The sequence below is a fragment of the Erinaceus europaeus genome, chromosome 7 (genome assembly GCF_950295315.1).
Source record: "Erinaceus europaeus chromosome 7, mEriEur2.1, whole genome shotgun sequence".
NCBI classification, from domain to species: domain Eukaryota; kingdom Metazoa; phylum Chordata; class Mammalia; order Eulipotyphla; family Erinaceidae; genus Erinaceus; species Erinaceus europaeus.
The window spans coordinates 133,257,213-133,274,374 of record NC_080168.1 but is presented as its reverse complement, the minus strand read 5'-3'; the positions used below and the strand labels follow the sequence as shown (position 1 = coordinate 133,274,374).

Genomic DNA, 17,162 nt, shown 5'->3' with positions numbered 1-17,162 from the left:
CCCATTGTACAACTAACAGACCTGCCTTTCTCATTGTCCTAAGAATATTCCACACTGTAGCAAAGAAGTAAGTACATGGAAAAATACCTGGCAGTTTTTTTGTGAATTCTACAAGAATCTGTACATGACTGGTAGCCATTTCAGTTAAAATGAGAAAATTTTCTTCTGCACTGAATTCTTCTTTTAACTAAATTTTAAGAAAAAAAGCAAATGGTTAATTAGTGGGTAAGAGGATAAATAATATAAAGTTATTAGACTAAGGAAGATTTTGCTAATAAAGTTTAAGACCCAGTTCATATTTTCTAGATACTTGGAGATAAATATTATCACCAAGATAGATAAGGGACTTGTTACTACTCCTCAATTGTTTAATGTGGCTAGAAGTTGAAATGTCTAACTTCAGTTCTGAACACAAATCATTTCAAAGTAGAACGGTTATACAGAAACCCACTTCACTGCAGTTAAAGCTTCAGGAAATACTAACTTTAAATCCATGTGGTTTCAGATACTATACATACAATTTTGTTTGTTATTTCCTGAGGCATCCTCTGTTTGCTGTATGAATCCATAATATAATGAAGAAGATTCTGTTGATCTGGGGTGAGTTCAGTTTTCTCCTACACTGGCAAAAAAATAAAAGGTGTTAGGGAAGGTGGTTACGAGGCACTTTTCCTACATATGGAGTCACCTCCAGTAAGCCACTGGCAGAAATGGTTCAATAAGAATTCCTAAATATAGCAGGGATGAACTGTGATATAATGTGTAATATCTTTTTCTGGGTCCTTGGGCAAGCCTTATCACATTTCATTAAATGTGTCCCAAGTTTCTCCTTTTCTTATCTCCAAAATAGGGGATAGTAAAACATTATGTTCATTCCCTGGGCAGACGACCTCACCCATGTGTCCTGGAGCCTCCCCTCCCCAGAGCCCTGCCCCACTAGGGACAGACAGACACAGGCTGGGGGTGTGGATCCACCTGCCAACACCCATGTCCAGTGGAGAAGCAATTACAGAAGCCAGAGCTCCCACCCTCTGCTCCCCATAAAGAATTTGGGTCCATGCTCCCAGAGGGGGAGAAATGTCAGGGGAAGATGACCAGAGGGCTCTGAACTACAACTCCATCAGGGCCTGGAAAGAGGAGGGAAAAGGGTTGGGAGGGAGGGCACTCAGAGGTGTGACTTGAAAAGGAAGAGAAGGTAGGAACATAGGAAAAAACAGACAGATATATAAATGTAGACATAGTTATAGAAATAATAGTCAAGTCATATCTGTGACCTTGGGAGAACTACTGTAGCTTCCAGTGGAGGGGGTGGGGACTCAGCATTCTGGTAATGGAATTATACCCCTGTTATTTTATAATTTTGTAAATCAATATTAAATCACTCATAAAAATCTTTAAAAATATCACAGATATATATATATATATATATATATATATATATATATATATTTGGTAAATCATAGTCTGAAGCCTACTGAGTCCACTCACAGAGCTTAGTGGGAGCTGAGACCTTATCATAGAAACTCCACATGTGAGTCACTGAGTCCATCTCAGGGCACTCATGTAAGTAGGGCCAAAAAATGGAGGCTCATGGGCCAAGCTCTCCTAGCTCTGTAGTTCTGTTGGAATATGACCACATTTTATTTATGTAGAATTCATACCACTTCAGAAGTTGTCAGAAAAACAGTGTGGCTAAAATCTCAAGTACTGGACATTTATATACATATGTTTGCCAGCTCCTAGAGAGTCATCCATCTAGACAATTCAGGCCCCCAAGTCTTTCTCCCCTCTTACCAGTATCTTTTTTAAAAGTCAATTTATTGAGAAAATGTTGATTTGTTGGATTTTGTTTTTCTTGTCAGAGGGCTGTTGCTCCACACTGCCCAATGCAGGTCTCACCCTCCAGCAACCTGTCCCCCACTTCCAGCATGTGACCCGGGTCCCCACACCCCTTAGCATCTCCCCTTCTGTACTCTGAGTCCCTGGGTCTGCCATGGTGACTAGACCTCAACATTCTTTGAAGAATGTGAATAATTGTATCAACTCTTTGCTTCCTAATACCAAAGTGTTATGGATCATAACAATACAGCAGAGTAAATTTTAAACATAAATACATCTGAATACAACAGACTATATTTGAGGGGGGCGGGTGGTGGCACATCAGGTTAAGTGCACATAGTATGAAGTGCAAGGATAGGTGCAAAGTTCCCAGTTCAAGCCCCCAGCTCCCCACTTGCAGGGGGATCAGTTCACAAGTAGTGAAGCAGATCTGCAGGTGTCTTTCTCTCTGCCTTTCTGTCTTCTCCTCCTCTCTCAACTTCTCTCTGTCCTATCCAATAAAAAAAAAAAGGAAAAAATGGCCACCAGGAGCAGTGGATTCATAGTGCCAGCACCGAGCCCCAGCAATAACCCTGGAGGCAATAATAATATATATATATTTATATGTAGAGTACGTGGAGATAAAGTTTTCTTTGTCATTGTGGTATAATAACTAGGGTGAAAGCTATGACTTGAACAATCGAGAGTCTCAGTTTTTCAACTAACTGCAAATGAAAATTCTTTCAAATGTCCAGTGTATTAGTACAGTGTGTCTGGCTAATCATTCAAGATGCTATCTCTGTTCTCTGTCCCGAGGTACTCAAAGGATTTCTTGAGTAAGTTCTGACTTCAGTGGGAGGGGTTTTCTCTGTTGGTCACAGCTGCCTACCCACTGTTAAGGACCAATTCACCATTCTCCACTGAGTCCGTATCTTCCCTACACTGAGCCTCCTTTTTGCCAGGGGAAGAAACAGTCATCAAAACACAATTAAAAAAAAAAAAAAAACAACTTATATTCCAAACTACTCTCAACACTATGCAATGGTTATCAGAAGTGGAATAGAGTCAAGGAGTCATGTTCTAACTTTATGCATGACTATGACTTGGCTGTTTGCACCTAAACATGCATTCTGTTCTGATTAAAAGAAAGGAAGGTTGGGAGGTGGCTCGACCTGTCATGTGCAGCCCTTGCTAAGCACGATGCCCTGTGCTTCAGCCCAGAAGCCCACACGATCATGGGCAGCACCTCAGGAGCCCTATGGCTGATGGAGCAAAGCAGTGGGACTCTCTCTTCTCTCTCTAATAAAGGACAGGAAGAATGGCCCAGGGAAGCTGCCTGACAGAAGCATGGCATCACAGGAGAACAAAAACAGAAGCTCCTCCAGTGCACAGTGGCCCTAAGCTGAAAGCCGGGCAAGCAGATGGCCAGAGGGTCAGAAGTCGGCAACATGGCTGCCCCAGACGACAGTGCTTGGCATTACCCTGCACGACTTGGTCGTTGAGGTCACCTGTCGCACATCACGCCCTTCGCCGTCTTCACTGCTGGTCTGATCTGCACGCTGCTTCACGTGTTTCCTCAGCCGCTTAGATTTACACTGGATCTCAGTCAGCAAGCCTGAGAAAGCAAACACAATGACTTCACCGAGCACAGAGAGACCTGCTGGGTGTGTGTCGCAACACAGCAGCTAAGCGGTCAGCTCAGGTCTCCTAGTGCCAGTGAGCAGAGCCAGTTCCAGCCCTTCTGAGAGTTTAAAACTTGGTCTTGAACAGGAAATTTACTGTCCAGGAGTCTGCTTCTTGTCACTTGGAAAATGGGAATAATATATGTTTCACAAAGTTTTGAGTGGATCAGATGAAATCAGATCATTTTCAAGCGAGCTTTATACAAAAAATTGTAATATCAAAGCATTTACAAATGCAAACCTTTGTTCAATAAAGAGGAAAAAAACCCTCACAATTTCTGTTCTAGAGGCCATTGAGAGCTAACATCTCAAAACAGTGTCAGAATTACTTTTCAGCCATGTTCATGTAGCTAAAATAAGGGATATATTCTCAACTCTTACATCAGGGGCTCTAAGAGCCCAGTTTCAGTCCCCCCACCATCATAAGCCAGAGCTGAGCAATGGTCTAGTAAAAAATTTTTTTAAAAAGGGGGGGAAATAGCAAAATGGTTATAAAAAATGGGTTTCATGCCTGAGGCTCCAAAACCCCAGATTCAATTCCTCATACCACCATAAGACAGAGATAAGCAGTGCTCTGGCAAAACCTGAGATTCAATTCCTCATACCACCATAAGACAGAGCTGAGTAGTGCTCTGGTAAAACAAAAAAATGAAACAGAAAAATACGTATATGTTCAATTTCACATTAAGCACCTAAGGACATATGATCAATAAAAAATAGTCAAGATTCTTTAGGGAAAAACTATAAACACAATTTTTCATAATGTTTATATCATATGAATCTAGAACTTAAGAACATAAAGATGAGAATAACTTTGAAATTTCCTTTTAAATAGTCAGACAATACACCATTAATTTACCAGAGGCACAGGAGAAGAACACAGAACAATCACCCATATTCCTGTTGTACTTTCTTGTACCCTTAATGCTAATAAGACTAACAAGTTCCAGGAACTTCTTTGCCTGGGAAATTCTTTGTATAGGAACATAAGGAAGGTCTACATCCACTATGGGGTGAGCCTGTGATCCTGGATAACAGTGGGTGGGTGTAGGGTCATGAGAGACATCTTTGGCTCCAGCCAGAGTGAGATCGTGTTTAAGTCATAGGCAACGTGAGCCCCTTGTCTCTGTGTTTTCATGGCCAGACTGGGTTGAGTTTCAGCAGCTGCCCTCCTGCAGGCTCCTGTTTCATGCACGCCCAGAGGAGATTGTCATCACCCACTGTCAAGCTTTCATCTGCACCAGACTGGCTGATTTCCACTGACCTCTCCCCACCCATCTCTGGGTCCATCCTGGGAACAATGGGATTGGAGTCACCTTCCAATGGCTTTTCTCTCCTGGGACATTCTCTCCCTGACTGTGACCATCCCCTGGGTGACATCTGTTTGTCTCTGTGTGCCTTGAAGAGGAACAGAACGTATCTCAGAATCTGAGTGATACGCAGAATTTGCAGAATGAAGCATGAGTATGTTCTATTACTAGTGTGCATTCCAAATGCTGGTGAAGATCACGGTCCCTCACAAAGCAGTTAATACAATGTCTCCTTATCAGATTGAGGGGCCAAATTATATTAAAACTCAGAGTAGTTAATTTCCTGTGTAAACCTGTACAAATTGGTCCAAAGCTGTACTGTGAGGAGAAAAGATTCTTAATAAAATGACTTGGTTTAAAACTCTATTGAGACAATTCAGAGGCAGTTATACCTTATAAAACATGCTTATTTCTCCATCCCACAACTGTGAATTCTTATGCTAATGAAATACCAAATAAGAAGGATATTAAATCAAAATTGGAGGAGAGTTTTAGATTGTCATTCTCTGTAGCTTACTAAAATATAGCATTCTAACTGCAGGTGAGTGTCACTTCACATAATTTATTATAACAATTTTATTCCAGTGAATAAAATGCTCTTCAACAGAGAGTTTGGACAGTTTCCCTGGTTAAATATCCTCTTTCAAGAACTCTGACGGCTAGAAAATCCCTTCCTTACTGTGATGTTCTAATCAGATGTGTTACATGATATCTGCCTCCTTAAGAGACTGTTAGTGGAATCTCACCTCTTGTTGTGAATACCTGTAGACATACATTCAGCCAGCATGCCCATTACCGCTTGGTGTGAATACCTGCATACATACATTCAGCCAGCATCCCCATCACCACTTGGTGTGAATACCTGTAGACATACATTCAGCCAGCATCCACATCACTGCTTCGTGTGAACCCTGCATACATACATTCAGCCAGCATCCCCATCACCGCTTGGTGTGAATACCTGCATACATACATTCAGCCAGCATCCCCATCACCGCTTCATGTGAACCCTGCATACATACATTCAGCCAGCATCCCCATCACCGCTTGGTGTGAATACCTGTAGACATACATTCAGCCAGCATCCCCATCACTGTTTGGTGTGAATACCTGTATACATACATTCAGCCAGCATCCCATCACCGCTTGGTGTGAATACCTGCATACATACATTCAGCCAGCATGCCCATCACTGCTTGGTTTGAATACCTGCATGCATACATTCAGCTAGCATCCCCATCACTGCTTGGTGTGAATACCTGTATACATGCATTCGGCCAACATCCCCATCACTGCTTGGTGTGAATACCTGTATACATACATTCGGCCAGCATCCCAATCACCCCTTGGTGTGAGTACCTGTAGATGTACATTCAGCCAACATCCCCATCACTGCTTGGTGTGAATACTGTATACATACATTCAGCCAACAACCCCATCACTGCTTGGTGTGAATACCTGTAGACATACATCCGGCCAGCATCCCAATCACCGCTTGGTTTAAGTACCTGTATACATACACTCAGCCAACATTCCCATCACTGCTTGGTGTGAATACCTGTATACATACATTCAGCCAACATCCCCATCACTGCTTGGTGTGAATACCTGTATACATACATTCGGCCAGCATCCCCATCTCTTTGCATTTCCTTAGCCGACACTCCTGGCACTTTCTCCGCATGTACATGTCCATCACACAGCTGCCCCCATTCTTGCACTTATACACAGCATTTTTGGTTATGCTTCTCCTGAAGAAACCTGGTGTAGAAACATAGGAATGAGTTAAAAGGTTTCTACCAACATCGACTGCAAAAAGCCTAGGAGGACTGGGAGATGCCCAAGCACTTTCTTTGCTTTCTTTTCTTTTCTTTTTCTTTTTTTTTTTCTTATTATATAGAGACAGCCAGCCCCCATGTTCACAGTGGCTTTATTCACAATAGCCAATACCTGGAAACAGTGAAAACACTCTTTGACAGATGATAAAAAAATGTTATGAGACATATACTCAATAGAGTATTATGCAGCAATAAAAAAAGATGATATTGTGCCCTTTGGGATAAAGTGGATGGAACTGGAGAAGACGATACTCAGTGAAGCAAGTCAAGAGGTGAAGGACAACTGCAGGATAGTATTACTCACATGTAGAGTATAGACAGTTGACCTTACGAATGTGAAAAAAAAAAGTCAACCTTTACCCACATCCATATGACATTTTTAGAGAAAGGAAAACTGCAAACAATGAAAATAATCAGTGGTGGTCAGAGGTTGAGGTGGAGGAAAATAGGGAACAGTAAATAGAGTCAGAATTTGTAGGAATATAATATGATATTATGAGTGGACACAAGTCATTAAGTGTTTGTCCAAATCCATAGATCACACAACACTAAGAGTTAATAGTATGTAAACTCTTGAGTTTCTGGTGATGGTAATGTCTCCATGTCAGTGGGCTCTTTGACCTTTTTCAAAGCACTGTGGTTATTATGGGAAAGTCACTCAAATGTGGGGACAGGACAGACTTCTCTGAGCTCCCTGCTCACTTTTTCTTTTTTCTTTTAATTTTTATTTGCTAGAACAGAAAAAAATTGAGAGAGGAGGGAAGTTGGGGGGAGGACACATGCAACACTGCTTCAATGCTCATGAAGCTCCCCCACTCTGAAGGTGGAGAACAGGAGCTTGAACCCAGGTCCTTGTGCATGGTAACATGTGTCCTCAGCCAGGTGGACCACTATCCAGTCCCCTTGCTCATTTTTCTGTGCGTCTCAAACTGCTCTGAAAAATTAAAATGTGTAAATTAAAACAATAAACTTTTTTAAATTAAAAAAAATGCTCAGAGGATCAGTCAATCAAGAGGACTTAACAATTATTAACATCTATACACCCAATGAGAAGCCATCTAAATACATCAAAATTCTACTGAAAGAGCTACAGCAATATATTAACAGTAACACAATCATAGTAGGGGACTTCAAAACCCCACTCTCTCAACTTGACAGATCATCCAGGCAGAAAATCAATAAAGACATAAAGGAACTAAATGAAGAGATAGATAAACTAGAACTATTGGACATTTTCAGAGTCATTCATCCCAACAAATTGGAATACACATTTTACTCAAATCCACCTGGGTCATTCTCAAGAGTAGACCATATATTAGGCCACAAAGACAGCATCAGCCAATTCAAGAGCATTGAAATCATCCCAAGCATCTTCTCAGACCACAGTGGAATTAAACTAACACTTAACAATCAACAAAAGATTAGTAACAGTGCCAAAATGTGGAAGCTCAACAGTACACTTCTTAACAACTTCTGGGTCAAAGAGGAAATCAAGGAAGAAATCAAAATGTTTCAAGAGTTCAATGAAAATGAAGACACAAGCTATCAAAATATTTGGGACACAGCTAAAGAAGTCCTAAGAGGGAAGTTCATAGCTATACAAGCACACATTAGGAAACAAGAAAAAGCACAAATAAACAGCCTGATTGCACATCTTAAAGACCTAGAAGAAGAACAACAAAGGAACCCTAAAGCAACCAGAAGGACAGAAATCACTAAAGTTAGGGCAGAAATAAATAACATTGAGAATAGGAAAACCATACAAAAGATCAACGAAAATAAATGTTGGTTCTTCGAAAGAGTGAACAAAATCAACAAACCTTTAGCCAGACTCACAAAACAAAAAAGGGAGAAGACCCAAATAAATCTGATCATAAATGAAAGAGGAGATATCACAACAGACACCGCAAAAATTCAACATATTATGCGAGGCTTCTATGAACAACTATATGCCACCAAACTAGAGAACCTGGAAGAAATGGACGATTTCCTAGATACCTACCAACTTCCAAAACTAAGTAAAGAGGAACTAGATAACATGAACAGGCCCATCACAGCTAATGAAATTGAAACAGTTATCAAAAATCTCCCCAAAAATAAAAGTCCTGGACCAGATGGTTTTACAAATGAATTCTACAAAACCTTCAAAGAAGAACTAATACCTCTACTTTTAAAAGTCTTCCAGAAGATTGAAGACACTGGAATACTTCCTGCCAGCTTCTATGAAGCCAACATCACCCTGATACCAAAAGCAGACAGGGACACAACCAAAAAAGAAAACTACAGACCAATATCTCTGATGAACATAGAAGTGAAAATATTGAACAAAATTCTAGCCAACTGGATACAGCAGTATATCAAAAAGATTGCTCATCATGACCAAGTGAAGTTTATCCCAGGCATGCAAGGTTGGTTTAATATACGTAAATCATTAATGTGATCCACAACATCAACAAAAGCAAGACCAAAAACCACATGGTCATATCAATAGATGCTGAGAAAGCCTTTGATAAAATCCAACATCCCTTTATGATCAAAACTCTACAAAAAATGGGAATAGATGGAAAATTCCTGAAGATAGTGGAGTCTATATACAGCAAACCTAAAGCCAACATCATACTCAATGGTGAAAAACTGGAAGCATTTCCACTCAGATCAGGTACTAGACAGGGCTGCCCACTGTAACCATTACTGTTCAACATAGTGTTGGAAGTTCTTGCCATAGCAATCAGGCAGGAGCAAGGAATTAAAGGCATACAGATTGGAAGAGAAGAAGTCAAACTCTCCCTATTTGCAGATGACATGATAGTATACACAGAAAAACCTAAGGAATCCAGCAAGAAGCTTTTGGAAATCATCAGGCAATACAGTATGGTATCAGGCTACAAAATTAACATTCAAAAGTCAGTGGCATTCCTCTATGCAAACACTAAGTTAGAAGAAATTGAAATCCAGAAATCAATTCCTTTTACTATAGCAACAAAACAATAAAATATCTAGGAGTAAACCTAACCAAAGAAGTGAAAGACTTGTATACTGAAAATTATGAGTCACTACTCAAAGAAATTGAAAAAGACACAAAGAAGTGGAAAGATATTCCATGTTCATGGGTTGGAAGAATTAACATCATCAAAATGAATATATTACCCAGAGCCATCTACATATTTAATGCTATCCCCATCAAGATCCCAAGCACATTTTTTAGGAGAATAGAACAAATGCTACAAATGTTTATCTGGAACCAGAAAAGACCTAGAATTGCCAAAACAATCTTGAGAAAAAAGAACAGAACTGGAGGCATCACACTCCCAGATTTCAAACTGTATTATAGGGCCATTGTCATCAAAACTGCTTGGTACTGGAACATGAATAGACACACTGACCAGTGGAATAGAATTGAGAGCCCAGAAATGAGGCCCCACACGTATGGACATCTAATCTTTGACAAAGGGGCCCAGACTATTACATGGGGAAAGCAGAGTCTCTTCAACAAATGGTGTTGGAAAAATGGGTTGAAACATACAGAAGAATGAAACTGAATCATTGTATTTCACCAAATACAAAAGTAAATTCCAAGTGGATCAAGGACTTGGATGTTAGACCACAAACTATCAAATACTTGGGGGGGGGGGTTAAGGAGGCACAGAAAGTGATTAGTTCTCAAGGAAAGGCTTAGTCCCAGAAATGAGTGCTGAGCTAAGTCCTATAACACAAGTCACTGCTGATCTGGCAGATGGGGAGAGGCCACAGTCAAGGTTTCAACTCTGGACTTGGTGTGCCCGGCGTGGGCTGCTACATGAACATCAGCTCTGACTTGAAAGCCATCCTCTCCCCAGGCAAGGTTGAGCCCCAGTGGCATTTCCTACAGGTAAGCTGTTTACAGAGGAAAAATTGATTGAATGTCTCAGACACTTTGATGTGAAGACCATAGCTCTGAGTATATGTTCCTTCAGTCTAAGCACTTAAGACTTCAAACATGTATTCAGACTGAATTTTAACAGTCGGCTCAAATTGTTAATACATTTCTAATAATGACTTGTTCTTTGAAATCTTGACTCCTAAAAGCTTAGACCAGGGAGAACAGAAGCAACTGGTGGCATTACTTTATAAGTTACAGCTATATATAAATAATGTCAAGGGACATAAATTATGGTGAGGGCTTGTATGATACAGCAAATCCTAACAATGGGATTTTCAAAGTTAACTCAATTGCCAAATAATTTGGTTATAGCAATAATTATCATTGCCTTCTTAAACCCTAAGAGAGCAGGAACCTCCCACTTCCTCTATAGAGCATATATTTCCCCATCCTGGAACTTTTAGGGTGGGGCTCACTTTTCTGCATGCTTCTCTCAATTCATACCAACTGCTACTGCATCTGCTGATCACACCCCAACCAATACAAATGAGTACCACTTCAGCATGCTTCACTTCAGAATGTGTCCAGAGATGTCAGGTGTGGAATGTCAACCCTTCAGCCTCATTACTCAGGTGAGACCTTTTCTTTCTCATAACATTCCTTAATTCCATTTCAGATGGTTCACTTCCTAACAAAGTCCCAAAACCTATATATAGACCAGGGCCCATGAGATAGGGCATATGTTCACATGTATCCATAAGTTGGGGGGAAATATATACCTTAAAGCAAAAGTGCACAATAGTCTGCAGTGAGTCCATAAATGCAGCAAGCAAGTAGAAAGACCTAAAAAGACACCTTAAAGTACCTAATCAAATAGTTTCTACTTAGACCTAGATACCCTCCTCACCTACTTCCTATTACACTTCCCTCATTCACTCCAAAACTAACCTTATCAAAGCAAGGACTGCAAAAGCTGAATAAGGACAAGAGACTGGAATACTTTAATGATGGCCACCCCATCAGCTAAGGCCCTATTTGGGGAGCCATGAGATTCCCAAACAGACATGATGGGCCTAGACCTCAAATAAATCCCTCTCTCCATTGTCACTGGTCATCTCCATCAGGGACAACATAATGGACCCTTTTGTGGGCCCCACAGGACCTTTCCCTCAATGTGGATCAACAATGGTAGAGAATGTTCCATCCTCCAAAAGGAGGTTGGATAACATACTCTATGCTACACCTGAGAAAGATGGGTCAATATTGGTGCAGCCTGGAACATTCCTAGCAGTGACCACAGAATGTGAGCTCAGACCTACAGGGATGCAGAGGTTACATAGGCTCCTAAGCTGAATATGGGCCCCAGATAAAATTAATGGGGTTTACAGTTAACAATACTTATACAATTTTCCCATATTTGGGAGCTACTCTCTTCACTGATCCAGCTTTCTAGTCCTTTTTCCAGCCATAACACCATCTCCCCCAGACAATAACTTGGGTCCACTTGCATATCAGATGTCAGGCTCAGGAAAAAACTAGTGTAGTCATGGGTGCTTTGGAATATAACTAAAATAAGCCTACTAGCTATCTCCAAAACGGAGGGCCCCCCTCCCCAACTCTTCATACAAACCATTCCAGCCTTTACATTCATGATTAGTCAACAATTTGTTTGGCTCTATATGTTAACTCTTTTTTCAGCCACCAGGTTCCCAGATGCTACCATGATGCCAACTGGATTTCCCTGGACAGACAACCCCACCAATGTGTCCTGGAGCCCCGATTCCTCAGAGCCCTGCCCCACTAGGGAAAGACAGAGACAGGCTGGGAGTATGGATCCACCTGCCAACACCCATGTTCAGTGGGGAAGCAATGACAGAAGCCAGACCTTCCACCTTCTGCACCCCATAATGACCCTGGGTCCATGCTCCCAGAGGGATATAGAATAAGAAAGCTGTCAGGGGAGGGGGTGGGATACGGCATTCTGGTGGTGGGAATTGTGTGGAGTTGTGCCCCTCCCATCCTGTATGAGTACTGCACACTAACCAGCTATGCCACTGGAGCTCCTGTACCCCTCTTAACTTATGGTCATGTCAGTGTTTCCATTTTATAAATAAAAATTTAAAAAAAGGAAAAGAAATTTTCCCAAAGCCTGAAGACAATATGCTGCTGAACAATAAATGGGTCACTGAGGAGATCAAAAAAGAAATTAAGAATTACCTTGATACCAGTGTAAATAAAGAAACCAGTTATCTGACCCTGTGGATGCAGCAAAAGCAGTCCTGAGAGGGAAGTTCATGGCAATACAGGCCACATTAATGAACAGGAGAAATCACTAATAAACCACCTAACAACCCACCTCAACCAACTAGAAGAGGAGCAACAAAAAGATCCAACAGTCAGCAGTAGACAGGAAATAGTTAAAATCAGAGCTGAAACAGAAAACAAAAAGACCATTAGGAAGATTAATGAAACCAAGAGCTGGTTCTTTGAAAGGATACATAAAATAGGTAAGCCACTAGCTACACTCATCAAGAGAAAAAGAGAGAATGGTATGGTAAAGTCACTCAAAAATGAAAGAGGAGATATTGTAACAGATGAGGCAGAGATTCAAAATACATCTGTGTGGAACCAAATTTGGCAACTTAGAAGAAATGGACATATTCTTAGAGTCATACCCACTACCAACCTTGACACAAGAGGAAGTAGATAAACTTAACAGGCCAATCACCAGTAAAGAAATTGAAACAGTAATCAAAGGCCTACTCAAGAACAAAAACCTGGGTCCTGATGGCTATACTAACATTTTTTAATATTTATTTATTTTCCCTTTCGTTGCCCTTAGTTGTTTTTTATTGTTGTTGTGGTTATTATTGTTGTTATTTCTGTCGTCATTGTTAGATAGGACAGAGAGAAATGAAGAGAGGAGGGAAAGACAGAGAGGAGGAGATAAAGATAGACACCTACAGACCTGCTTCACCATCTGTGAAACATCCCCCCTGCAGGTGGGGAACCGGTGGGCTTGAACCAGGATCCTTACGTGCGCTTAACCCGCTGTGCTACTGCCTAACTCCCATTACAAAACATTTAAAGAAGAACTTACACCCATTCTCCTCAAACTCTTCCAGAAAATAGAAGAAGAGGAAACACTCCCCAAAACATTCTATGAGGCTACCATCACCTGACCCCCAAAGCAGGAAAGGACCCCACCAAAAAAGAAAACTATAGACCTATATCCTTGATGAACATTGATGCAAAGATCCTTAACAAAATCTTTGCTAACTGAATACGACAACGTATTAAGAGAACAATCCACCAAGATCAAGTGGGATTCATCTCTGGGAAACAGGGATGTTTCAACATCCGTAAGTCAATAAATGTAACACACTATGTCAGCAAAAAGAAAGATAAGAATGACAGGATTCTATCAATTGGTGCAAAAAAGCATCGACAATGTAGAACACCCATTTATAACAAAAGCCCTCAAGAAACTGGGAGTGGAAGGAAAATTCCTTAACATAATAAAGGCTGTATATGGTGAGCCCATGGCTAACGTCATAGTCAATGGGAAAATTGAAAGCTTTCCCCCTAAAATCAGGAACTAGACAAGGGTGCCCACTCTCACCACTTTTACTCAACATAGTCCTAAAAATCAGACAAGAAAGAAATATCAAAGGAATCCAAATTGGAAAGGCTGAAATTAAACTCTCGTTATTCGCATATGATATGTTGGTATACCTAGAGGACCTTGGAAACTCTGCCAAGAAACTACTGGAAATCATCAATAAATTCAGTAAAGTAGGAGGCTACAAAAATCAATATCCAGGGGCCGGGCAGGAGTGCAGTGAGTTAAATGCACATGGCAAGAAGTGCAAGGACTGGTGTAAAGATCCCAATTCAAGCCTCCAGCCCCCCACCTGCAGGAGGGTCACTTTATTCATGATGGCAGAAATTTGGAAGCAACCAAAATGTCCCTTGACAGATGACTGGATAAAAAAGTTATGAGATATGTACTCAATGGAGTACTACTCAGCAATAAAAAAGATGATTTATCCTTTGGGATAAAACAGATAGAAGTCAAAAACATTATGCTTAGTGAAATAAGTAAAGAGGTAAAGGAATACAGGATGGTTTCACTCATGTGGAATTTAGAGAACTGAACACACATACTTAAAATAAACAACCAGACACAACATGTTGGATAGTATGCCAGCTCCCCCTGGCTTCTGCTTAACCAAGCACTGGTATGCCTGTATAGGGATTGGTTTGATCCCATTCAAAGCGGTCTATTTACTTAAATCAGTTTTACATTTACATAAAGCACCACACTCCCTCCAGGGCATTAGTGGTTTAGTGGTAAAATTCTCACCTGCTCTTCCCCCTCTCCTTGTCACACCCTGATCCTCTCCTTGTCACACCCTGATCTTCTACCAGTCACTTTTCGCTCCACCCTCTCTATGTCACATCCTGTTTCCACCCTACTTGGAGAGTATAAAAACAGCTGCTCTTCTGATTAAAGATACTTGGAAATTGCTTTCCGGCTCCGAGGGTTCCAGAGTGTATCTCCTGCAAAGTTAGTGCTGCACGAGTTCGTGATCCCTCTCCCACGCAGCAGCCTAGATCAGCTCCAGTTGAGTTGATCGGCTACCAGAGAGCACTAGCTCAGGAAGAAGCACTCTCAGGCTATCCCAGCATTTGGCGACCAGAACAGGGACATGTAAGCAGCAGATTTACAAGAAGACATCCTAGATAAGTACACACATTTTGGGTATCTGCAATATTGTGTTAAGGCACTGTGATTTTTTTTCTTTTTGTTTTCCTGAGATCTCTCCACCATGGAAAATCTTTTCCAAATTCTGCATTCTTTTTTCAGTATACAATTTTTATATATCTGGGACATTTTTCTCGGGGCTGCACCTTATATCCTGTTGATCATCATAGCAGCTTTTAAGGGATATATAGGGCAACCTCTCAAAAGGCTTAAGGACCTAGAGGCTGAGGTCCAAGAGATAAAGGAAGTGATCATAGAACTTAACCAGCACCTTAAAAACAAGAAGAATCAAAGGCCTGTCGTGATCCTGACCCACCCTAATTCCTCTGCATCTTGCCCTGAGGCCCCTATTTTGGCAGACACGTGTCCACATTCTCCTTTGGACTCCACAGCCACCCCCATTTTGGCAGACGTGTCCAGAACCTCCTGCTGCCTCCATGGCTGCTTCTTCGCCCACCCACGTTTTGACAGACACATGTCCAAATTCTCCTGTAGCCTCCAAAACCACTTCTTTGGCTGCTTGTCCAGAAGCTTCCACTTTGGTGACTCCTCCTACCACTACACACTTATCAGAGCAAGTCCACACATTTCCAGTCAATGTCACCCCCAATAGACAAAAATCTCAGGCCTGGTATCTGTATTCCGCTACAGACCTGAAGGAACTACGCAAGGCTATCAAGGATGACGGTGTTCATGCCCCAAGGACCAGGTCCATTTTACAAGGCCTGCTTCAGAACCTTAATACTCCCCAAGATTGGAGGGATGTAACTAGTGCTACTCTCCCAGGCCCCCTCTTCCTGCAATGGGAGGCTTTTTTTTTTTTGCGATGAATGTTTACAGCAATCACGGAAAAATATTCAAAATCAGCCAGAGGGGAATTTTGATGCATTGTTTGGAACAGGCCAATTAGAAACAGGGATTCAACAGGCGGAAGCAAGGTTTCCACCTGGGTATTTTGATCAGGTATGCCTGTGTGCATTAAAAGCATGGGAGCGATTAACACCACCCATGGGAGCGGCCTCAGCCCCCATTCTCTCCCTTCAACAAGAACCTGATGAGTCCCTCGCTAAATTCATTGCCAGGGTCCAGTCGAGTTGGGAAAGGAAGATTTATAATCATGACACTTGTTTTCTCCTCCTGTAATCCATAGTCTGGGATGGAATGCTTCCGCATTTTCGACAGGCCTGTATCACTCTTAAAAACGAACACCCAGATACTTGGATTATAGCTACACAGGATCTCAGATCAAGCTCTTTTCAAGGACCTATGTTACAGGCCTATGCAGCTACCTTACATAAGCAAAAAGGGGCTTGCTTTCAGTGCGGTCGCCAAGGGCATTGGCGTAACCAATGTCCAGAAAATAGACCACGAACCCGCCTCCAGTCAGGGCGACCCCACCTCCAGTCAGGGCAACCCCGCCTCCAGACAGGGAATCAGAGACCACGAATGCCTTGTCCCAGATGCCAGAAAGGATTTCACTGGAGGAGAGATTGTTGGTCAAGGTTCCATAGGAACAGCACGTCTCTGCCAAATGTAAACAGGGATTTAAACTAGGTGTGGGGCTTCCCTTAGCCCTGCCCCCAAGAGGGAAGGTAGCAGGTCGCCCGCTTGGTGCTGTGCCCTTCTTCCACAAACAGAAGCCCAGCTTGGGACCCAACCCATAACTACACCCACCACGCCAAGTAACAATAACAGAGGGTGAGCAGAAGGAGGGACCCGTGGTATGTGGGAACTTCCAGCATAGAAATAACTGGCTGGAGCAAAAGAACAGCTCGAATTCGGAGCCTGAGATTTTATGGACCACCCCTGTTTTAGAAAGGGGTCACCCAACTATGACAGTAAAGATTGGTAATATTCCTTTTAAGTGTTTGATTGACACGGGAGCAG

The 17,162-nt window shown here is 41.7% G+C and overlaps 1 protein-coding gene across 9 annotated transcripts in view; it reads right to left on the bottom strand.

Moving 5' to 3' along the window:
• The window catches only part of NR1H4 (nuclear receptor subfamily 1 group H member 4), a 123,739-nt gene that overhangs the window by 17,744 nt on the left and 88,833 nt on the right, over positions 1–17,162 (bottom strand). For 5 of the 9 annotated variants that reach the window (XM_060195625.1, XM_060195626.1, XM_060195627.1 and 2 more), the window contains 4 exons: positions 6,419–6,571; positions 3,300–3,433; positions 519–617; positions 88–187 (listed from right to left, as the gene is read on the bottom strand). In XM_060195625.1, coding sequence (XP_060051608.1) covers positions 88–187; positions 519–617; positions 3,300–3,433; positions 6,419–6,571 — 486 coding nt within the window. The remainder of the gene's footprint in view (positions 1–87; positions 188–518; positions 618–3,299; positions 3,434–6,418; positions 6,572–17,162) is intronic. The other 4 variants (XM_060195628.1, XM_007536643.3, XM_060195629.1 and 1 more) reach the window with 3 other exon arrangements.